The sequence below is a fragment of the Lepidothrix coronata genome, unplaced genomic scaffold, assembly GCF_001604755.1.
Source record: "Lepidothrix coronata isolate B3197 unplaced genomic scaffold, Lepidothrix_coronata-1.0 Scaffold91, whole genome shotgun sequence".
NCBI classification, from domain to species: domain Eukaryota; kingdom Metazoa; phylum Chordata; class Aves; order Passeriformes; family Pipridae; genus Lepidothrix; species Lepidothrix coronata.
In genome coordinates, this window is record NW_016690271.1 from 286,753 (window position 1) to 310,440 (window position 23,688).

Sequence of the window (23,688 nt, forward strand, 5' to 3'; positions counted from 1 at the left end):
CACCAGTGCCAGAGAGGTGCCACAGCCACATGCTCTGCTCGGAGGCTCTTCCCCAAGCAGTGCAAACTGTGTATTTATATCCCACCAGGACCTCACACTTGTCGATTGTAACTCCTACTTCAGCTTACATTTAGAGACGTTTCCCACCTTCTCCAGCCCTTCAGCGAGCTCTCCTCCCACCAGCTCAGCTTTGCTGTCAGGTAAGGCTGGATTCCCACCACACTGCTCGGATCTCTTACCTCTCCTTCACCAGGGGGTGCAAGTTGGGCAGGTCCTGAGGATTTCGTGACTGTCAGAGTTGCAAACACAGAAAACTCCACTCTGACGTGTGTGCTTAGAGGAGGCTGCAGCAGGTAGCAAAGAGCTGGGGGGATAAGTAACAGGGTTTGTTTGTGGGGATGGAGAGGGAAGGTCTTGTGACAGTTTTTGTGATTGCCCTCCTGTGCTAAAAGCCAAGTTAAGGAGAGAAGTGGCTGTGCCTGGATATGGAAAAAGAGATGCTTGCATTAAGATGAGCACTAAAGCAGCTGTTGTTCCCTGGATAGAGACCAAAGGAGTGACTGTGCCTGCTGGTGGCCTCAGAGTTCTGCCTTCATCTACCTCTCTGTAGGACAGCACAGGTGAGGTGTGTGCCAAGGGCTGGGGGCTCTGCAACCTCTTCCTTCATGAATATAAGATAATTCCACCCCAAAAGAGCCAAAGAGGCAGCTGAGCTGGGATAAAACCGTGTGTGATGTGGAGAAGAGCAAAGTGGCAAAACCTTTGCAAAATAGGCTGGAAAAGGTGTGGAGAAGCTGGCGGAGAGAAGGGACTTTCCAGATATCCCTGGAGGGTTTATTTCTCCAGCACTGGAAAGCCAGGTTACAAACAGAGGAAATATTTTGTCAGGGATAACTGTAGAGGCTTTTCTCTGGATTTAAATGCAGGATAAGAAAAAAAGCTATGTTCAAGAGTGTGCAGTACAGTTGTATCGAATCAGAAAGAAGATTTTAGAATGAAAGGGATTCAAGTGTTTTAGTTTTTCTTTTTTTTTAATACTTAATAGTGAGGTGAGAAACATTCCCTCAGCTGTCTGGTGAGATAGGAGGAACAAACCCTGTCTGGGTGCATGCAACAAATCATCCATGGGGTTTTGGGGGAATGTTTCTGCCTTCTCCTGCATTGAGGGGAATCCTGGTACCTCCACTGCTCTGTGCTCCCCTGGCTTGGGACTTCCCCTGGCAAGGACCACTGCAGCTGCTTCACAGAGCCCCCCCCCTCCTTCCTATGACTGCAGGTATCCCAGTCTATTTTGAACTGTAGTGGGGTTTAGTTTGTCTAGATCCCTTTGGAAAAATCAGGTTCAAAGCAAATCCGTGTTCATGCACGGTTCTGTTAAGGAGGAGAAGGAAAAAGGTGGTTGTTTCTGGAGCTGTTCAGTGCCCGTGACTGAGCATTTGCCATCCGTGCAATTAGAGCAGCAATGTGAACCCACCTCGTGGGGGGTGGCAGGGATTAATCCTTTGGGTGAGGGAAAGCACTTTAGATGAAAGGCTTTATATAATGATAAAAGAGCATTTAAATTCTTACTTAATAAACACTTGGTGCTCTCAAGTCCTGTAACTCACTTTTCCCTGACCGTCGGCCCTTCCTGCCTGAGGAGGAGCTTGCCCAGCTCTTCCCATCAGCTGAATTCCAGCAGCTCAGCGGGTAAAGGGAGAAGATGCATGGACAAGGCAGCGCTGCCTTTGTGTAGCCCCAAAAGAATGACACCTGTTTGCCAGCAAGCAGCTTTTGGGTTCAAGAGTCAAAGAAGGAAACGTGTGGGGGATTCGGTGGGATTTCAACAGCCGTGAGATTGAAGTTGGAATGTCCAAGGGAGGGTTTCTGAAAAACTTGGAAGGAACAGGTCTGGTGCCAAGGGGCACCTGGACAGAGGATGCAGGTGGGAGCTCCCACCCAGCAGCCCTCAGTGGTCTCCTGTTTGCTGAACTCACAAGAGATAAATTGGAAAAGAAAAATTGCGGATTTGGTCCATTTTAGCAGCCAGTTGCTTGTAATAAAGTGCTGGCAAAGGGGTGGATGGGAATGGAGCCCGAGAAAGTGCTGTAGTGGAGTGCTATTGCTGTGAGTCCCTGGAATCCCTTTTAGTGTAGAGAAAATTGTTAACAGCATGTCTGGGGGATTTGGCTTTCTCACCCCCTGGATTCAAATAATGTCTAGCGAAAGAAAACACTTTAAAGAGGAGCAAGCAAACAGGGGACAAGAGAATTTTCACAGCCATGCCTGTGGCTTTGCACGTTAGTTACTACAGAGTAACTACAGTGTGGATTTACAGTTCACCCCTACCCTGTGCTAACCCCCTGTGCTCATTCACAGCCCAGAGAAGAAGTCAGTGCCAAGCAGTTGCCATGTTGTGAAGTTTCCTGTGGTGTGTAGTGGATTCTCCATGTAGACAAGCCCTTGGAAGCATTAAATTTGGTCGAAGGTTTGGGGTGTTTTTCAGGATGTTAGGGAGCAGAAGTGCCCTGAAGGACCACATTTCTCAGTCAGTCCATATTTCTGGGTCCCAGGTTGGCAGAAAGGTCAGGGAGTGCAGCTCTTGGTCGTGTATTCGTGTCAGCAAAGTTTGGATAAAGCAGAGTCAGGTAATAGGGAGCCAGTGGACATGGCCAGAAGTCATCTACAAAGCCTGACTAAAACAACAGGCAATGAAACTTTGCATAGTCTGGGTGGATGGGTAGAGGGCCAACCCCAGGAACAACCCACAGCAAGGATGGGGTGAGCAGGAAGGAGGAGGGATGGGGCTGGAAGGAGGCTTCAGGGGGTGTCATGATTGTATCCCACGGGAAATGGCCAAGGGAGCTGTGTGGTGTGGAAGACATGGTGGGGCCTGTGGTACCTATAGGCAGAATGGGAGGAGCAAAGTCTATGTTCTTGTTATGTTAAATACAAAACATTACAAAATAATACAGCTTGTGGAACTGACCCCAGACAGCTCCAGGGACACCGGAGATTTCCAGAGATGCAGAAGAGCATGTGAGGGGTGCAGGGAGAAGAGCAGGGATCTAAAACTCCTCCATGCCCCTGAAAATCCCCTGGAAGGCCCTAAGCTGAAGCCCCAAAGGGTCAGGGAGATGAGCAGTGGCAGTGGCAGGGGCTGGATCACGCTGAAGCTTCTGCATGAGCATCATGACGTGACATCAAGGTGTAAGTGGATGGAATGTGCTCTCTGTGCCTTGGTGCTGCTGCTACAGGTTAACCAGGCTCTTGTCTGGGTGCCATGAGCACCTCCCTTTGGGTGCACAGAGGGAAATGTGTGGATTCACAGGGAACATGTTATCTTTCCTTCCATTAAAAGGCCCACCATGGGGTCGGGGTGAGGAGGAGCCTGGGGTTCTCATGCAGCAACATCCTGCTCTGCCAGCTCTGAGATCTGCCCTAAGTGATAAAAGAGCTCGTAGGAACAGACATGGAGAACATTCCCAAAGGCATGCAAATGGTCATTGTCTCTTTTTTTTTTTTTTCATCAAAAATACAAAAGCACCCACCACATCCTCCAGCTTTTGCGGCCGCGTTCCGTGCGGAGCAGAGCCGGGGTCCTGCTGCAGCTCTGCCCTCCCTCCTCCTCCTCCGTGGAACAGCTCTCAGCTCCTGATGGCAGTTTGAGCTTTGTTTTGTTTTGTAGAGACAGAGAATTTGACGATTTAAAAACCAACAACCCCCCAAAAGTCCAGTGACTTGTGCCAAAATCCTTAGGAGGATTCCTCGAAATGTCCCGTTCTCGCCTTTAGATTTTTCTTTTAAAACAAGCTTCGTTCTTGAAACTCTCTCCTCCTCTTGTACTTTAGTTGTCTCCCCACTCCGTGAGTTTTGCTGGAGGGGAATGAGGTAGTGGATTTCCCCCTTCTCCTCTCCGCTTGGTGTCCGATGGCCTTTCCCATTCCTTCTCCCGGTGTTTTTTATCCCATCACCTGTACAGACTCATTTCCAAGAGTGAATAGAAGCATGCGTTCCTTCCGACGGCGCTCCAGAGCAGGCTGTCTAGGGCTGCCCACCTACACTGTGACAATTTTTTTTGTTGTTGCAAGGCTGAAAGTAAAAACCCCAAAAGGAAAGTTGTCTTCCTCCTCTTCAAGGTATTTGCATGCTGAAACGTCTTCTAGGAAACTGGAAGAGAAAGGGAGTATTAGGGCAGTGGTCACAGATGTTTCCCTTATGCTCCTGGTTTGGGCTTTGGGTGTTTTTGAGGCCCCTGCTTGCCTGAGCTGTGCTGGTCATGCTGGTTTGGCAGGTGGGTTTGTGTTTGGGATGTTCCCCAAACATTTTGGGATTGTGTTTCTGGAAAGTTGATTTGTGACCTGAAACCCTTCTGTTTTTATACCCCACTCCACTCTTCTAAACCCACCACGGCTTTTGCCAGGGCAAAACCTTTCACCAGGGGGATCTTGTGTGGTCACCACAGCACTATGGACAGCACAGGGAGGGCTTTCCATGCTTTCCATTTGGACAGTGTGTGTGGTTACTACCAGGAGCCCATTCTCTGAGCTGTTCTGCATGTGTGTGTGCAGCTGGTGATGGTCAAACCAGCCTGGACTGCAGGGGTTTAGCGCTCTCCCTGTTCAGTTAGGATGGGAATGGAGCTCCATCTACCCGAGGGTGGTGGATGGTGGGCAGGTGTGTCCTGTCCACTGGGTTGGAGCCAGGTGAGGTTCCTGCTCTAGCTGGGCTGTGGAAAAGAGAAGGAAGTGTTACCTCTGACGCTGAGTGAAATGTAGAGCACGATGATGATGGTCCCCAGGACGATGGAGACGATGCTGAGCAGCCTGGCCATGCGTCCGAGCCGCCGGGCTCCGTCCGTGTCCCCTTGCTGCCCACTGTTCCTCGACTGGGGGGACACAGAGAGAGGCTCCTGAGAATGGCAGAGTGGCTCCCTGGCTGTACCTCCCCACACTGAGCTCTGTGTTCCCGGGGGCTGGACCTGCCACCCCGAGCTGTCACAGGATGACACACAAATCCCCTCGGTGAGCCATGGCTTTGACAGCCCATGGTCCTGCTAAACTGATATGCCTGGACAGTCCATTTGGGAAGCTGCTCTGCTTCCCTGGGTAGGAGCTGCACTGACTCAAGCCTGTCTTTCACTGGAGTGACTAAGAAATAACCCTGGCATGGGACAGCAGGCACAGCAGAGCCCCAGCCAGCACCAGCCCCTCTCTGAGTCTTTCATGGAAAACCCTGAAACTTTTGACTGCAGTCCCTGGAGCAGCTCAATTCTATGGGACTGTGCAGGGGAATTGCATCTCCATGGGGTACCACCAACCCTCTGCAGCTTTTGTACAGACAAGCATCCTGCTTCCCTCTTCTTCTGCAAACGTATGTATTGAGCAGCAATGTATATTGTGAGTTTAACCAGCACTGACAAACTGGACCAAAAAGCAGTGACATTTCCAAAGCAGCGTGAGGCCTCTGTGCCTTTGGAGCTGGATGTGTGTGTGAGAGGAACAGGCTTTGATGAAACAAGTGGTAACCACTGGCTTTCCTCTCATGATGGGATGTGCTTCGGTGCCTCTGCATCACCCTGAATTTCTGCTTCAACACAGACGGGTTGTGTTCTCCATCTCTCTTTTTAAATGCAGTCCTCCTACAGTGAATTCCTGCTCTCGTGTGCACTGTAGGGAGGGGAGGAATAGTCCATAGAGCTTCTCTATTCTGGTCCTGGTTTCATTGTGAATTCCCCTGCTGCTCTATTGATTTCCTCAGGCAGCTCAGTGAGAGCTTTCCCCTGCACTGTAAGGCAAAGCAGGGTTTCCCTGGCTGTGGCAGGGCTAAGGAGTGGGATGGGGGAAGGCACGAGTAGGTGGCTGGAAATCATTTTGTGTGGAGTCATTAAGGGATGAACAGAGATCCCCAAAAGCTGGAACTAGAACAGGATTTGCCTGGTGCTGATGGATGCTGGAACAAGTCCAGAGAAAGGTAATGGAGCTGGGGAAGGATCTGGAGCACAGGTCTGATGAGGAGCAACGGAGGGAGCTGGGGGGGGGCTCAGGGGGGACCTTCTCACTCTCTACAGTTCCCTGAAAGGAGGGTGGAGCCAGGTGGGAGCCAGTTTCTTCTCCCAGGTAACAAGTGATAGGACAAGAGGAAACGGCCTCAAGTTGTACCAGGGGAGTTTTAGGTTGGATATTAGGAAAAATGTCTTCACTGAAAGGGTGGTCAGGCTGCCCAGAGAAGTGGTAGAGTCACCATCCTTAGAAGTGTTCAAAAAAATGTGTCAGCTGGGGACGTGGTTTAGTGGTAACATGGAAGTGTTAAGTTAATGGTTGAACTTGATGATCCTAGAGGGCTTTTCCAACCTAAATGATTCTGTGATTCCATGATGTTGGTGGGCACCAACATTTTTATGGCAGGCTTTCAGTGGGCTAAATTGATCCTTGTCTTTAAGTGGCCACTCAGGGGGATGGAATAGAAAATTTGGAGGTTCCCTTCGAAATTTTGCTTTTCACTGCTCACTCAGGGATGGCCACCCATGAGCTTGGCTGAGATCCAGACCCTGGGAGCATCTCTAGGGGGTTAGTGAAGTTTCCCCTGGGTCTGTCCAGCAGTGCTGCTGGGGCTGGGTGGGTTGAGCAGGATTTGGGGGTCACACCCAAAGGGGAAAGATGTAAGATTGGATGAGCAAAATCTTGCCTGGTACCTGACAGGGCAGCAAGGGTGATGCTGTGGCCTGAGCCCTCTGAGCTCACAGCCCTGGGCTCAGCAGCACTGCTGACCTGCTGGGCTAGAGAAGCCTCTACCCTCACCAACCACACAGAGCATCCTGAAGGCCAAGCACAGCTCATCAACAAACATCACACACAGAGGCATCATAAACTCTCAGAGGAAGTGATTACCCATCTTCTTTCTTGCTCTTCTAATTGGCAAATCATTTGGTTCCCGAGTGGAAAAAAAACCACTGGAAATAAGAATTCCTGGTGAGGGAGAAGCATTGCTGCTGAGAGAAGGGCCCGGAGCGCTCCTGATCCTGCCGGAAAGGGTGTGCTGGGCGTCCTGCCCTTGGCTGAGGGAGCTCCCAGCACTTAGCAAAGGGCAGCTGTGCAGTCCCACGCGAGGATATTGTGGTGGAATTACTCACCGTGCGTCAGCATTTGCTGCCTGTGCAGTGGACAGGCCGGAGCCACTCCGTCGGTGGAACAGGAGCTCCTGCTCGGCCAGAGGCAGATGGGCTGTGACCAGCCCGGCTCTCCGGGCTGAAAAGCCTTCCCAAATTCGTGCAGTGCCCTCCTGCCTCCCGTGAAGCCCATTGGGAAGGGGGTTTGGAGGGAGGAAAACTGGGTAAAGGGGTTTCAAGGACCGTTGGTAATATTTATACGTGGTTGGAAAGGTTGGGAGTGAGGGGAAAGGGAAGCAAGGCAGGACTGGGGAAGAAGGGAGCCCAGCAGCCTTAATCCAGTGGAGGAGTTGGGCAAAACTCCCCTCGACTTCACTGGGAATAGGGTTTTTTAGATACTTCAACTGCCTTGAGCAGTTACTCTTTATTTAGAGATGCTTTTAAGTATTTAACATTTTAACATGGGTTAAAGGCTTCTTCCCCTGCCCCATCCATCTCCAGCTGTGATGCCTTGGCTGAGCCAGGGATCAGGAGAAGGGGGTCTGGGGCAGGCTATAGGGCCAGCATCTCCCTGTGCCATCTGCCAGCTCCTCCCTTTGGGGCGTGCCTGCTAAAACTGGGGAAACTCTGAGTTAAGAAAATAAATGTACGAGTTAAAAAAAGTTAAAGGTGGAAGTGGATCAAAGCGATCCCACTTGCCTTTCAAAAAATGTGTATCTCAGAAATAACTGTGCTGGAAAGGGTCCCCTGCCACATGTTTTTTAAATTAATTAATTAATTAATTAAGGGTTAGGAGGCCTAGTCGTGCTCCAGCACTAACCATGAAACATCACTGAGAGTCTGAAGAAACAAATATGTGATGTTACTCTCCCATTTCCAATTAATCTTACTTAAATGCCACTGCCTCTTGGCAGCACCACGATCAAAACATGCCCAGCCCAGGCAGCTGCTCCATAGGAAAAATGCAGCTTTGGAGGTTTCCATGTACTCATTTCAGTTTGTATCACCACGTAAATAACACAGCAGAGCCTCAAACAGGCGGGCCACTGCTTCCTCTGCATCCCTGCAAACGTCCTGCTCCACTCAGTGCCACCCTGTGCATCAGCAGTGACACCAGCAGAGCTCAGGACCTCGTTCCTCCTGGTCCCAACAGCAGGTTTGCCAGACTGGCTCTAAGAGCGATGGGATGCAGCCAAGAGCTATTTTCATTACAGAACAGGAGGTGACAAAATGAAGCCTCATGGGTTGGTGGCAAGAGATGGGGAGGATGCAGTAGCCCAGGGATCGACAGAATCCCTGCCCTGCTCGCCAAAAGCTCCAACACTGGGGATTTATCTCTTTAGGCTCTGGTTTTTGTAACAAGTGTAATATTTTGGCAGGGTGTGGGTTAGACTGCAGTGAAATATGCAGTTTTAGCTGTCTTCTAGGGAAAATATATGGGCTAACAAATTCAATGTATTTATCACTACAGCTTTCTGCAAGTGTTTATTGCTCGTTTATCCCGAACAATTACAAAAAAACACATCAGCATTGGCATGGGGTGTTTAGCAAGCATTTGGTACTGTACATATATTATTCATTGGTGTGGAACAGTTTGATTATAGTTCTCTAGTATCACTAATCCTGTGTTTTGCTTTCCACATAAAAACATTAACATCTTGTTTATTAATGGAGACTCGCCGAGGCAGAACATCTCAGAAAGGCTCGAGGGCGACGGGGGAGTGAGTCACTGTGTGTGAGCCAAGGGATTCCTATTAGAGCCCAGGGCCTTGGAAGTGGGTGCTGTACTGCAGCACCTGTGGAGCCAGGTAAGGCTGCTGTTGCAGAAGTTATTAATCTTACCTGTTTCCCACTGCTATCTGTTCCAGTTACTGTTCAAAATGGGTTTTTTCCCTAAGTGGCCCTGTTGCAAATGAAGGCAATTATTTTTCTGTGCTAGTCCCAGGGATGGGGAAGACAAATCATCACAATCTCTTCCCTGCAATCTTTCCCAATTTATGAACTGGCTTTGGGTGCTCTTTGCTGCCTTCCACCAATGACTCAAAATAAATCACTAATCCTCAACACTTGTGTTTTGTTGAAGGAAACATTCTGAGAGGGGTATAAGTCAGCTCCAGGCTCAGATAGAAGACTGTGGCATTTAAAATGAGTAAGGATAGTCCGACTTCTCCCACATCTTTTGGGGATGACACTACTTATTTTGGACACCAAGTACTTTGCAGGGCTGCCCTTGATGTTAATATATGGTTCTTCTGGCTGGATATTTTCACTTGCCTTCATTTGTTCAGTTTTGTATATTGTGACCTCTCTGCTCCTTCCCCTGATGTGGCTGCACTTTGGTGGGAAGGGAAAGGGATTCACAATAGAAATGCAGTGTGTGTGTGTGTGTGTGTGGTACCCAGATCTGCCCTTCACTCCTCTGAGATGGGTCCCATGGGGCTGCACTGTCCTTGTGTCCACTAGTCCCACTCTCTGGCTTGGGGAATGACCTGAACCCCTCAGTGCAGCCAGATCCTCACTTGGCCAAGAAAATGCATCCAAGGATCAGTGGAGGAGCCTCCAGGTAGATAATTTCCACAAGACCAGCATTAGCAGGAACAAGCTGGAGGCTAAAGCAGGGGGTTTTTTTCCACCTCTGGCTATAGGCCCTGCTGGGATCTGAGAGCAGCTTTTGGAAAATGATTTATGAGGCACTAAACTCAGAAGCATTCATTTGCTTTCCTCTCTGGATGCTTATTACCCAGAAAAAAAGCTTTCATGTGCAAAAGCATTGACTTAGGAAAGAAAGGCACAATTGCAGAGCTAAAGGAATGTCAGCACGTTGTGGAAGGGTCCTACTGTTCCCCCAGGTGACAGGAATCACAAAAACCTGGTTCCTGCTCAGATTTGTGCATGATCAGGCACTCCCAGGTTTTACTCTGTGAGAAAAACTAAGCCTGTGGGAACCTGGGGGGTAACTGGGAGCTAAATTCCTAAATTTAAGCAGGTAAAACATCAGCCAATGCCCTGAGAGCTGTTCCTGCTGGCAGAAGGACCCAGACAGATGTTTGCTGTTTCCCCAGGGTCAGCACAGAGAAAGGATCACTCCTCATCCTGCTCTGCCGGTGCCATGTGGAGCTCCCTGGCTGTCAGGTGGGGGTGTGTGGAGGGGGTGATGGTGTAGGCAGGGCCAGGACTAGAAAGGGCAGTAATAAATTAAGTGAACTGTGTGTGCTATAAACCTTGTCCTGGAGAACAAGCTCATCTGAGTGCACCTCTGCCTTTGGGGTTGGGCTTCCCCTTCCCCAGCTCTGGATGAGCTCTGGTCAGTGTGATCAAGGGCCTTGGAAGCAGAGGGCAGCCAAACAGTCTTGTTGCTTTGTTGGCCTTGCCTGCCTTTGGGTGTGACACAGTCACTACACCCAGTCCTTCACTGTCTGGCAGGATTAACTAACTCCTGCTCCTTTTTCACTGCTTACTCTTCTACTCCGTGGGGCTCGTGTGGCCCAAGGCACATCCCCACTGCCCTGGAGGCTCTAACGCCTGCGAGGGAGAGTGTGAGAATCTATTTTGCATGAAGGCTAATGTGGTTGGAAAATCCCCGTGAGAGACCTTGTTTATTACCATGGATATGCAATACCCAGCTGCTTTCCCTCTCGTTGCAGTGCAAAGCCAAACAAGGCTGGCTGGCTTCCCTGTATGCTGCCTAAACAGGCTCTGCCACACAACTGTACTACGCAGATGACAGCTGGCACTGGCAGAAACGATGATTCCTCCTCAAAATGGAAATGGGTCTCTCTAGAGGGCTTTCTGTGGCAACTGCCAGTGTCTGCCTCCAAGTTGTTGTTGGTTTTTGGGGAAGTGCTGGCTGCAGGTGCCCCTCGGTGTGTTTCTGTGTGCTAAGCAGGTAGCTGAGATGATTTTTCAAAGAAAAGATTTGCCTTTGTTGCAAATCAAAGGCACAGAAGGTGCTGGGGGGGGCTGTACAAGAGAGCAGCGTCTGATGGGTAAGGGGGTGGCCGTGCCTGTCGGGCTGTGCTGACTGAGCCACCTGTACCCGAGATGGGTGGGAGGCTGGCTGGCTTCATTCTGCCCTGCTCGGCTGTTGGTGTATTTGCTGTGGTTTGGGGGATGTTTAATGACGAAAATTGCTTCTCCGGGGCAACTAAAAGAGCTGCAGGTGCACCTGACCCTTTGAAGTGCCTGAGGGGCAGGAACCAGCCTCCAGCCAGGGTCTCCCCAGTGCTGCAGGGCTGGGCTAGGAGGGGCGGAGGGAGATCCCTTGTCTTTGCTTCGCCTCGCAGCTCCTTCCCGGGAAAGCCCGGCGAGTCGTTCTGGACCGCTGCCTGGCGGCAGGGATCGGGCTTCCCGGAGCCCTGCCCTGGGATCCCTCACCCATCTCCATCTACGTCCCGCTGCCTCCCTGCATCTCCATCTCCATCCCACCGCCTCCCTTTCCACATCCATCCCGCCGCCTCCCCGCGCGCTGCCCCGGGCTCGGCGCCGCTCCCCGCCCGCCTCCTCCCGCCTCCGTTCCCCGGACCCGCACCGGAGCGCCCTGCGGGAGCCGAGCGGCGGCACAGCCCGGCCGAGCCCCCGCGCCCCGGGCTGAGCGCTGCGGGAGCGGTGCGGGCGCCACCCGCCCCGGTCCCGGCGGTGCAGCACCGCGGACAGCTCCGGGGCGGCCGTCGGGGGCGGCGGGAGAACCGGGGGGGGAACGGGCGGGTCGGTGAGCCCGGCGGGTCCCGCACTCACCATGATGGAGAAGACGAGGGCCACGATGTTGAGGGGCCAGACGGGGCAGAAGCAGGAGAAGATGGCGAGCACCAGGTAGTCCCGCGGGCGGCCCTGCTCCGGGGCCGCCGTGCTGGTGGCCGTGGAAGAGGCTCTGCCCAGGCTCAGCCGGGACGGCGAGAGCGGCGGCGCCTCCAGGTGCCCGACCGACACCGACTTGTAGCCGAGCCCGTGCCCGTTGCGCTCCGTCTCGCCGGGCAAGGCTGCCGTGAAGGATTTGGAGCCGCGGAGGCCCTTCTCCTCCCGGCCCTCCGTCGCCGACAGCAGCTTCTCGGTCTCCTGGAAGCGGGTGGGCAGCACCGTGCCCGAGCCCGAGCCGGAGCCCGAGCCCGCGCCCGCGCCCCCGGGCGCGGAGCCGGTGCTGGCCATGGCCCGGCGGAGCGGGCTCCGGCAGCGCCCCGCCGCCGCCGCTCTGCGCTCGGGGCCCGCCGCCCCCCGGGAGGCCGAGCCGGAGGAGGGGCCAGCCCGGCTCGGCCCCCGGGGCAGGATCGGGGCCGCGGCCCGCCCCCGGGGTGTCCCCGTGCCCCCCGCTCCTCACCCCCGGGCCGCGCTCAGCCTCCGCCCGTCCCGGTGCGGGCGGCGCCGCGGCCCCCCCGGGATGCTGGCGGGGATGCGGCGGGGCGGAGCGGAGCGGTGGGAGAGCAGGGGTGTCCCCGCCGCCTCCGACCCGCCCAGCCCCGAGCTCTGTCCCGCCCCACCGACCCCCCGCTCTTCCCGGGGGCTCCCACGGGCTCCGCTCCGCTGCAGCGGTACGTGAGAGCCCAGCCCCGGCCGGGCTCCGCCTGTCCCGGCGGGGTCGGGGCCGCCGCCAGCCCCGACGGCGCGGGGGATGCCGAGGGTGGGTCCGTGCTGGGTACACACGGCCCTGCTGCCCCTGCCTCCCTCCTGGCTGAAAGCCCTTCCCCAGGCAGGTGGGGGGCGTGCAGCACAGAGCAGACCCTCACAATGCCCCTCATTGCTGCAGAGCTGGGCTGGGGCTGCCCTGGGTCAGTGCCATCTACGAGGCACACCCAGACCCTTCTGCCTCCCTGAGAGGTGCCCAAAGAGCCTGATGCCAGCCGGGACCTGCTGCCCAGCCCTGCCTAGAGCCTTATTCCATCCTGCAGCCTCCAGGTAGAATTAGGACTTATGTTTTGTAAATGTGAACCTGAGAGCAGTGGGGTTACCCAGCTGCGGGGGGGGTCTTGTGGGGTTATGCATCCCCCTTGCTCCTGCCTCTGTGACCAGCTGTTTCCATCTCTCACTACAGCTGGTCACCAAAGCTGGTGGGGGAAAAACATGGAGACGCAAATCTGTGAGGAGGGAGGGGTTCCTGTCTGAGTTAGGGTGTCATTTAAACCTTCCTTGAATGCTGGTATTGCTGGGCTCTCAACCCCCGGGTGATGGCTGCTGACAGGGCAGAGCAGGGCTGTGTGCTGCTCCACGGAGAGCTAGAGCAGGGAGAGCACCCAGAGCAGGGATGCTGCTGGGAGAAGCAGGATTCCTTCCGTGGACAGGGCTGCAGGCCTTCTTCTGGCAAAGGGAACACCTGTCAGAGGCTGAAGCCAAGATGCCTCCTATCATCAGCACTTTAAAGAGGCTCCTTTGCTGAGCAAAGAGCTCTCTCTCCTGGCTGTTGTCAGCTTTCCCCTGCTCCCAGCCCAGCTCCCTTGTCCCACTGGGGATTAGGGAAGGAGGAGGAGACCCTGGGGAGGGCCTGGCACACAACAGCAGAGGGTTGAGATGGTTGTTCCAGCATGTGCCCCTAGGTAGGGAAGGAGCTCAGACTGCCCTTTTATGTTGGCAGCCATGCTGGGAGCACTGGAGTGGGAGCAGTGGGGCTGGGGGAGCTCTGTGGGGCTCAGCACTGCGGGAATCACACAGTGCAATTGGTCCAATCCAAAAATCTGCTGGCTATGGTAAGTGTGGCTGTAAATCCCTGCCTGATTCCTGCAGCAATTCCAGTTTGCTGAGCCTCGGGTGGAAGGAGCCCTCCCAGCTGATCCAAGCTCTCTAAGCCAGAGGGAAGGGACAAAAGGGACCTTTCCAGTAAAATTCCCCCTTCCTCCCTGCCATGGGGGCCGGCCAGGAACGTGCTACCGGCCTGTCCCACCAGAGCCACTTCACTGTGATCAGGAGGAAACTGCAATTGGATGGGTGGGTTTTATGAAAGCTGACATCTGTCTCCCCTCACGGCCTCGCAAATCTGCCAGGCACAAACGTCTGTACCAATGAGCTTAGCATCAAAAGTCCCAGGGCACTAACCTTTCCCTGCTCCTGCTCCCCTCCTTCACCGATGGGAGCCAGAGTGACCAGCCAGCCAGGGGCTTTAGCATGATCCCCACGGCCCATCTGTCCATCCCACACATATTAAGAGCCAGTGCCCTGGTGCTGGGTTTGTAATTCGTATTTTCTCACAGAGCAAGCGAGAGAGAATAAATAACAGTGGCAATCAGCAACAATGAGAACTCACAAGAAACAGAGAGCTGGCACTTCCAGAGGACTTCCTACATTCCACAGTTTTCCCACAGAGCAGAGACCTGGGCAGCGCTGGGGTCCAGTACAGCTTGTTGGGGGTTCCCAGCTCTCAGCAGCATTGCAGCCAAGCTCCACATCCTGCAGTGCTTCTCTCTCATCCAGCACTCCCTTCCCGCTCCCCCCACTTGTCCCATGGATCCATTACCTTCCTGGCACCATCTTGCCACCCCAGCCCTGCAGGTCAGTGGATGGGGAGGCACTGCTGGTGTCCCCAGCTCTGGCAGTAGCCCAGCTGCCAGGGGATTGCCCCGACCAGGGGATCCTGCAGGCTGCCCGTGTGTCGCTGCTGGCGGGTGCCCCGGAGCACAGGGTGGGGGCTCCCACTGGAGCAACAGGCAGGGCTGGGCATGGAGTGATCCTCCTTCGGGCTCTCGTAGTGATGGAGCTGCCTCTGAGGGGAAAACTCAGCACAGAGAGGAGACGGAGGGCAGCGTGTGCCTGCAGAACCGGGCTCCCAGGGGAGCTGGGGGCAGCTGCCCTTCAGCCCTGGCTCCTGCGCAGGGACCCCAGCCCAGCCGTGGCACTCGGAGTGAGCGCAGGGCCAGCAGCACCCGGCGCCGTGCAGGGACAGGGACAGAGCCGTGATCCTGTTGATGGCTCGCCGGAGGGTGGCGATTTTAGAAAGCCTTTTGCCACCGAGGTCATGCTTGAGGGCCAGGCGCAGGGCGTTGAAGGCTTGGTTGTAGTCCAGAATCCTCTTACGCTCTCTGACGTTGGCAGCCATCCTCCTGGCCTTGGAGCGCACCGGCCTGCTCCTCTTCCTCACCTTCATCCCTTCAGTGTCCCCCAGGCAGGCAGCTGCTTCCCTGCCCTGGGGGACCCACAGACTCTGCCCACAGCATGCCTGGGGTGTGCCCCCCGCTTCCAGCTCCTCCTCCGAGCTTTCTGGCTCTGGCTCTGTGCCTTTCCCCACGGCTACTCCGGACATGGCAGTGGCGAGGGGGAGCGGGAGAGGTGCTGCTGTGGTCCTGCCTCCTGCGAGGTGTGGGAGACACTCCTCCAGGGACACACAGCCGCCTCTAAAAAACCCCACTACAGGGCTCGTCACGTGGCTCCCCCGACCCTCCTCACCTGCCGCAGGTGTGGCTTTGCAGAGAGTCACAGAGCGAGTCCTGCCTGGTTCCTATCCCTAGGGATGCTCCTGAGCATGTGGTACCAGGCTGGAGCATGAGGCATTAGTGCTGGGGTGCCCAGAGCTTGCAGTGAGATGCAGTGGTTGCTTTAGTCTCTGCTAAGAATTTGGGCACTGCAGGAGTTCTCCTGTGCTGCTCTGCTCTCTCCTCTGTTGGGTGGGCTGGTGGCTCAGCCTGGGCCAGGTCATCCCTGGTTTTTATATGGTGCTGTGACACAGAACCCCGTGGGGCATCACCACCCTGGCTCTTCTTTCCCCCCAGCTCATGGGTGCTGCAGCATCTCTGTTACTTCCCAGCTAAGAGAAACCAAGGCACGGAATGATGACACTGCTGAGAGAGGAGCAAGTCTTGTGGCTGAGTGCAGGAGAAGGCAAAATTACTCCTGCCCCAGGATTGGGGCTGGAGGCTCCACACAGCTGCTCCCCAGTGAGCCGGGAGCATCCATGGGCACTGAGGTAGGTGGGTGCCTGGGAAGGAGCAGCCCCAGGGAGTCAGGGGTCGGTACAGGAATGTGCAGGGCTTGGCATGCCTCTGCCCTGCGGAGCAGGAAGCAGGAATGTGTCAGGGGGGATTGGGGCAGGTGATAAAAGAGCTAAAGTGCTACCTGCATCCAGAGCCTTCCTGTCCCTTCGAAGCAGAGCAGGGGCCTGGGGGCAGAGCTGTCTGGGCTGACGTGCCTGACCGGCACTTACTTGGGGAAAACGATGCTGAAAGCAGCTTCTTGTTTCCTGAATCCACAAGCTGGTGGGACGAGGGACTTCCCAGGTGCAGCAGGTCCGGAGGCCATGGGCAGAGCCAGGTCCCCACCCTCAGAGCAGTGAGGGACAGCCACGTGTGTTTGCCCATCATCTCATTAGCAACCAGTCACTAAATGCCTTCCTGTGCGACAGGTAATGCTTTGAAAAACAGCCCAGGAGCGGGTCTGACAAATTGTTGGGGTGACTGGTGCGAAAGCAGAGCCCCTGGAGAATGTGCCCCCTTGATCCATCCCTTCCTATCTGATCGTCCTGGCTCATGTTTGATCAATAGCCACAATTAGCGGGGGGTTATTTGTCTATTGCCCGTCTCCTCTCTTGGGTCTTTGAAGCCTGAGCTAATTTAGGTGCCTCTCCTCCAGGAACCCAATAAATCAGGAGCCAGGGCCTCAGGGAGAGGGGAGGTTGAGGCACCAGGACTTCAAAGGGAGGTGAAGCTTGCAAATATTTTTGAGCGCTCACCTGTGCTCACTATGGCCCTCTTGTTCTCCCCAGCATCCTTCTCACCACCCAGCCTTGTTCTGTCCAGGAGTGGAGGCTCCCTGACCACTGACTTACCCGGTGAGCTCAGCTCAGGAGCAAGGGGATCTTCAGGATGCTTGAATGCCAGCAGGACACGGATGTCAGACCCACTTAGAGACGTGTCTGTCTAAAACCCACCTAAGCAGCACAGATCCTTGCCATGGGAATGTTTTTGCTGGTGTGGGAGGTCAGGAGGTGCAGTACAGAACAGACACGGAGGAGGCTGAGCTGGGCACAAAGCCAGTCCCAGCTGGGTGATGCTTGGGCAGAGGGAGGGGCAGAAGGAGCAGTCCCAAAGCTGCCCCCATCCTGCCCCCAGCCCCCAGGAGCTGGCTGGGGAGAGCTGCCAGGGGTTCTCAGTGTCTCAGCTCTGGGCAGCCCTGGCTGCAAGGATCCAGGCCCTGGAAGCGGGCAAGACCAGACTATAAATCACGGGGCACCGGATGCCACCTGTAATTAGTGCATCCCACTGGGCCATCCCCACCTCGTCCTGGTCGCTTCCTACCTAGGTGCCCATTACAGGGTGGGAGGTCAGCAGGAACGCCCACCCAGGCCCTGCTCTCCCGGTCCCTGCTGATTTATCACCATGTGCTGGCGAGATTTATGGGCTGAGATGGGGAGCCAGAAACGTGTTGTAGGGCTCTGCTGGCCCCATTTACCTGACAGATGATGAAAGAGCCGTAATTATCTGTCGCCACACATAAATCAGGCCACTCATGGCACCCCTGTCCTCCTCCCCAGCCTCTAAGAAGTGGTTTGGCCCCCAGGGACACCCCACCTGTGTCACACTGGACTGGGGCACTGCTGAGTGCTGGGCACCTCCCAGTATTGTCACAGCTCTCATGGGTCCCGCAGCCCAAAGGTGTGTTCTGGGCGTCTTTGCCCCAACACTGCTGCTGAGCCAGGCCTTAACTCCTGCAAAGAGCCCTGGACTGGCTGCCCCTCACCCACACCCATCCAGCACCCCCAAACCACTGCTGCTTCCAGGTGAGATCTGCCGGGGCCATCTGGGAGCACAGCCCTCATTGGAGGTAAAACCCTGATGGGGTGAGGAGGCAGCTGACATGGCCTGGGGGGGCTGCCCAGCTCCTGGCAGTGTCCCAGCACCATCCATCTTCCTTGGGAAGGCTGCACTGGGGGGCATGGATGTGCCAGAGTGAAGCAAGGGATCCTGTGCCAGGGCAGCATGAGAGCCAGGGATCAGGTGCAGGGAGGTGCCCACCCCTGGTGACGGAGGGGAAGGAGGAGGTGGCTGTTGTGACACAGTTTGGGCCCGTGGGTAAATAAATAGGGCGCTTTGTTCCTGCTGGGGCATGGCCAGGTGGCACAAGGGAAACGGCTGGTGAGTCATCCATCCACAGCCCGACATCCTGCAGGGCACAGGAGGCAGGGAAAGGCAGTGCCCTGAGGCCATGCTGCCTGGAGGCTCCTGACTCCGCCTTGGGGAGGTCCTGTCCTCCAGCACCTTGCATGGCACAGGGAAACAGCCCTGCCCAGGGTAAAAGTTGGAAAGTCCTGTCTGTTTAGGTGTGAATGAGCCATGGGCACGTGCTGCCCTGGCAGCTTAAACACAGCATGTGTGGCAGAGTGGGCACAAAGGCTTTACATGGGCCTTCACGGAATCACAGAATAGTTCAGTGCATCCAATTTAAACCTCCATTGACACAGGTTTAGGTCATTTTCTCTTGTCCTATCACTTGCTACTTGTGAGTAGAGACCAACCCCACCTGGCTATACCCTCCTTTCAGGGAGTTGTAGAACTCTGTTGCCCACCACAGGAGCTTGTGCCTGCCCCTCCATCTGCTGGGAATGGCCCATCCATCTTGAGACCAACAGGGCAGGCAGAGTTTCACTGGCCAGAGGATGAGGGTGGCCAGGAGACTGGGCAGAGCTCCACAGTGAGGGCCAGGGCACACGGCAGCTGGGGAAGGGCAGCTGGGTGGTGGCACAGTAGCCACCCCACGGCACAGTAGCCATCCCGTGCCTTCAAGGCTCCGTTGTTCCTGGCTCAGGCATCCCTCGCAGCGCGTGGGATGGATTCTGGCACTAGCTATCATGTTGTTACTGCTCTGACGCTGCCGGCACCGGGCACTCCCTCGCCCGCATCCCCCGGCCCGCAGCTTCTCGGGGAGACCCGGGGGCGGAGGGACCGAGGGTCAGAGCAGTGGGGTGCGCGTCCCTCCATTCCATTCCATCCCATCCCATCCCACCCCGCCGCGGGCCGCAGCCGAGCGGGTCCGGGGGGCGGTGGCAGCGCTGATCCCGCCCCGGCGGGGCCGAGCCGAGGCGGGGCGGGCCGGGGGCGGGCAGCGACGTCAGGCCCCGCGGCGGCGGCGGGGGGCGGAAGGCGGCGGCGGTGCCGGAGGGAGGGAGGGGGAAAAATCTCGGGTGCGGGGCGGGGGATGGCGGCGGGCGAGGCGGCCCGGGCGGACTTCGCGCGGCACTGGCAGGCGGAGTTCCCGGGGGAGCCGGCGCCCCGCATGGAGCTGGGCTCGGTGCGGGCCATGGAGCGGGAGCTGGAGCGCTGCCGCCGCCACCTGCGCCGCCTGCAGCGGGCGCTGGCCGAGGAGCGGTTCAAGGTGGGCTACCTGGAGGCGGCGCTGGCCCGCGCCCCCCTCCCGCCGCCGCCGCCCGCCGCCCCCCGCCCCGCCGGCAGCTCCCCCGAGCGAGGCAGCGGCGGCAGCTCGGACGCGGAGGACGCTTCCTCGGCAGGTGGGTGCCGCGGGGCGGCCGAGGGGGAGCCGTCCCCACCCCGCGCCCCAGCGGCGAGGGTGCCCCGAGACCCCCTGCGCTGTCCCCATCGCATGGTCAAGGGCGTCCTGAGCCGCTTCGCGGCCGAGGGCATCCCCAGCCCTCGCGCTGCCTGTCCTGCGCTTCTGTGCCATGCCCATGGCATCCCGTGCCACTCCGTCCCCGTGTCCCCATGCTGTGTCACTGCTAAGGCAATCCCAAGCCCCTGTGCCATCCCCGCTACACGGCTGATGCACCCCCGTCCTGCACAGCAGGGGATCTGATGGTCTCCCCAGGCTGTCCCCATCGTGCACCCAGGAGCACCCCATGTTGCCACAGAGCAGAGTATGCCCCAGCTCCTTGTGCCATCCCCGTCAAACAGCTAATGCCCCCCCAGCCCTTGTGCTGTCCCACCACTAAGGCCACCCCAAGCTCTGCCTCCTCCCTGTCTGACTTCCAAGGACATCCCATGCCAAGGCCCCATCATTAGGTGTGCAAGGAGGGAGGGTGGCTGCTGGTCCCCTCAGTTGGGTCTTGGCGATGTGGTGGTGGCCCAGGAGCCACCTCTGGGGCTGGGACACTGTGGAGGACTCACTTCCTCGTGCTGTGACCTCGCTCACGGGGACACCTCTGCTCAGGTGGCACCCTGTGACCTCATGTGGGGAAATCCTGGAGGTGCTAAAGCAGAAGCTTCCCGGGGTGGTGAGATGTCCTGGGGCGTTTTTCTGGGCAGATTGAGGACACTGCTATTTTGCCTGGCTGTTTTGTGGCACTGAAGGTGCAGCCAGCTAGCGCTGTCACCCGTCACGCTGTCCTACTTCCAGCGGCCTGGAAGTTGTTATTGCATCAGCTCTAAACCCAGTTCAAACACAGTCCCGGCAGCTAGGGAATGTCACTTTTAATGCTGCTAATTCTGCAGCTGACTTGAGTTAATTTTGTTCTTACTTGATTGTTTGGGGTGGTGGTTTTCCCCCAAGGCTGTATCGTGCTGGTTTAAGATTGCCTGGGTATAGTAAGTGCTCTGATGTCAAATTGTGCTTAATATTTGGTTAATTTATATTTATTGCACTAGTCTGCAGTGCTGGAGAACAGCTCGGTTTCCACTTCACCTTCCCGGGCTGTCTGGAGGTGAAATGTCCCAAGTGCATGGCTGCTCCTGGCGTTGTTGCTGTGCTGTGCCTGGCTCACACGTGTGAGTGTTTGTGCCACTCCCCAGTTGGCAGGGACTGGCTGTGGGAGCCTGGTCCCAGCCCTGTGGTGAGGATCAAGGGCATTCCATGTGCTGCCTTCAAAGGGCTGCTCCAAGTCCTTCTCCAGCTCCCGTCAGCAGGCACTGGCTGTACTTCTTGGAGAGCTGCTCAGTGGCTGAAGTGGCTCAAGTGCGTCGGAGCGACCAAGCACAAATCCTTCTGATTTACGCTTGGATCTGCATTGTATTTTTATCTGGGTAATGCTCCTGAATGTTTCCAAACCCAGGACTGTGCAAGGCTGCTCTCAGGCCAGGGAGTGTTCTTAAAGGGACTTCCCTGGATCACAGCATAAACCTCCAGGGGTCCTAGCTTCGTAAGCCAGAGGGATCCTCCAGCCCAGTACCACCCTGCAAGACCTTTGCAGCTGGTCCTGGTGACTCTTTCAGACAAGACCTTGAAGTCCAAGGCTGCATCTGCTGTGGTTAAATGTGGCCTCTTCCTCTTTCCCTAAATGGATCTTCATCAGGATCACCAGCTCCAGCGCTCATCAGAGGAGGAAGCGTCCCCTCTGCCAAGCTCCCAGCTCCTTGTCCCATGACACAGCCGGGCTCTGCACGGAGGTCAGCTGATGGCAGCGGTGTTGATGAGCCCTCCCCAGCCTTGTCCTGAGCCTGTCCCAAGCCTTTCCCAAGCATCAGCACTTTTCTTTGTTGGGTGTTATAAGGGCGCCTGTGTGCGCTGACGGCGCTGACATTTAAAAGCAAGATTTGAGAGTCCAGTAAGACGTGTGAGGTCACTGCCTGGATCCCCTTTTCATGGGCAGTTGGTTAACTTAGTGCTCCTGTTGTTTTCTTCTCACTTCTCTCTATTTTTCAGATATAATTGAAAATTCCTGATCGTGGTGCTGTTTGCTTCTCCTGCCAGCACGCTGGTGGTGTGTAACTCAGTTAGTGCTGCTCTGCCTGGGTCCCTCAGTATTTTAATGTGAGTTTTGGAGCGTAATGGTGCTGTGGCTGTGGTTGAACGCGTCAGTCCCCAGCTGTGTCACCATAACCTATGGAAGCACTATCTGGACAGCAAGTGAAGGAGCGTTGAATATCGTCTTTATGGGAATTACCAGTGGTTTCCTTTAAGTAGCTTGTGATTAATCTGATTTAAAGCGAGGAAATCTGCAAGATGCCCCTGTCTGCGGCCATTGCATGAGAGCAGCGCGTGTGACAGCCAGATACTCGATCCTGGCATCTGAGATAACGCCTGTGCCAGCTCACCCGGGACCAACAAAATCTGAGCGTCAGCGAGCAGATGGCTAAAAACGAAGCGTGGAAAGGACTAAAATTCCCTTCATCCCGGCCGTCACCTGTCCCTGTGGCCAAACACGCAGCTGGCCTCGCAGCTGAGTATGCGCGGTGCCGTGCCGGGAGGTGGTCGGGGTGTGCCGGGGCGCGGCGGTGCCCGGGCTGGGTGCTGCTTCCATCACCTCCCTTTTGCCACGGAAGGGATGAGGGGTCTGGTGCTGCGGGTTGGTACCGGCCAGGAGAGGGTGAGCTGAGCAGGAGGGAGGCGGCTGTGCTGGCGGCCGAGAGGAGGGACGCGGCGGTGCCCGTCGGAGATGCTTTGTGCCCGGCAGCCAGGTAGCGCGTGCGGAGGTGGAACGAACTCGGTGCTGGGTTTCCTCGCTTTGTCCTTGGGAAGCGGAGGAAGAGGCTGGCCTTGCCACAGAACTGGGATGCTGCGGGAGCTCCTGAAGCTCCTCGTGAAGGCTACGTGGTTTGGGAGCCCCTGACCTGCCCTGTGCAGCGCCCTGCACCCCAGAAATGTGAGCTCTGGGGTGGGGAGCGCTGGCATAGCTGGAATAGCCCATGATGGCGTTGGCTGATGGATCTGGTTACAGCAGGATGCTGCGGCTGCAAGCTGTGCTGTAAATGAATCCCCAGCCCTCTGTTTAGCTGGAATTACAGTTTCTCCCAAGGAAATATTCTGGAGTCACGTGGGCTCTTCTCGCCCCGCTGCACTGCCTTCACTGGTACCTTGGGAAATGGGAAGGGAGCTGCCGGCAGCAGCGGGGTCCCTGCCTCGGAGGGCGGTGAGCACAGAAGGGCAGCGGTGTCGGGGTGTGCACCAAAGGGCTGAGATGGGGAAGGGGCCCTGGGGCATCTGGAGTCCCTGGGGCATTGGCTGCCTCATCCCTGCATGCCCAGCTCGGGGCTGGGTTCCTATGGGTGTCGTGCTGGGGGCTTCTGGAATGGTTTGGGTAAAGGCAGGGCTTGTTCTTGCTGCTCCATCCCTGCTTTCAGCTTGTGCTACTCCTGGCAAATAAATGATACTGCAAAAGTGGCATCTCTGTCCTGGAGAAACTCCCTGCAGTCAGGGAGGTGATGGGGCAGTGCTGCAGGCAGGTCTCTGTCTTACTGTCCTGAGCCACCCTTGGACCTGCTGGTTCTTCATCTCTTTCTTGGAATATTCCCTGAAACCTCAGCGAAAGAAAAGAACAGAAAATAGTGACCAAAGTCCAGAGTTTATCCTGGTGCATCTCTTTCTACTTGGGGTAGGTCACGGTGTGCAGGAGGCGGAGGAGCTCCCAGAGGAAGGTGAAGTGTTGCATGGTCTATGCATCCACCTCCCCTCCTTTGGCACCTCCTTTAGGGGGGCATCTGGGGGTCGATGCCCAAGTGGGGAGGTGCGGTGGGGGGAGTTGTTTCTCCCCGAGAGCCCATCTGCCACTTCTGCGTCCTCATATCTACTTTTTAAATTTTTACTTCATCGTATTTCCCCACTGTTGGAAAGTGCTTATTTGGCTCTGAAGATGCTGGAAGTTCCTCCTCTGGCCAGGGAAGGCCGGGCAGAGCCTCAGTGTTTAATTGTAACTGCTCAGGCGAGGACAAAACCGCAGCGTGTGTGTGTGTGTGTGTGTGTGTGTGTGTGTGTTTGTGTGTGTGCCTACGTGCATGGGTGCACGCCTGCGTTATTCTGGGATTAGAAAT

General features: G+C 56.1%; 2 protein-coding genes across 2 annotated transcripts; both read right to left on the minus strand.

Annotated features, from left to right (window-relative positions):
* Positions 1-3,454: 3,454 nt before the first annotated feature.
* On the minus strand, positions 3,455-12,306 carry TUSC5 (tumor suppressor candidate 5). The gene is made up of 3 exons (XM_017821591.1): positions 11,822-12,306; positions 4,735-4,867; positions 3,455-4,149 (listed from the first exon to the last, which is right to left on the minus strand). Exons 1-3 carry the CDS (start codon positions 12,227-12,229, stop codon positions 4,142-4,144), a joined length of 549 nt encoding a protein of 182 aa, XP_017677080.1. The 5' UTR covers positions 12,230-12,306; the 3' UTR covers positions 3,455-4,141.
* Positions 12,307-14,558: 2,252 nt separating this feature from the next.
* On the minus strand, positions 14,559-17,853 carry BHLHA9 (basic helix-loop-helix family member a9). Its single transcript, XM_017821491.1, has 2 exons — positions 17,741-17,853; positions 14,559-15,258 (listed from the first exon to the last, which is right to left on the minus strand). Exons 1-2 carry the CDS (start codon positions 17,851-17,853, stop codon positions 14,559-14,561), a joined length of 813 nt encoding a protein of 270 aa, XP_017676980.1.
* Between the last annotated feature and the right edge of the window lie 5,835 nt (positions 17,854-23,688).

Bases quoted from the DNA above. Each gene is read 5' to 3' on its own strand.
- TUSC5 (XM_017821591.1), bottom strand. From the start codon at position 12,229: ATGGCCAGCACCGGCTCCGCGCCCGGGGGCGCGGGCGCGGGCTCGGGC. The intron at 4,868-11,821 runs GTGAGTGCGGGA...GTGTCCCCCCAG, and splicing joins CCCTCGTCTTCTCCATCATG to TCGAGGAACAGTGGGCAGCA.
- BHLHA9 (XM_017821491.1), bottom strand. From the start codon at position 17,853: ATGTCAGCTGCCTCCTCACCCCATCAGGGTTTTACCTCCAATGAGGGC. The intron at 15,259-17,740 runs GTGTGGGTGAGG...AGAGCCAGAAAG, and splicing joins GGTTTGGGGGTGCTGGATGG to CTCGGAGGAGGAGCTGGAAG.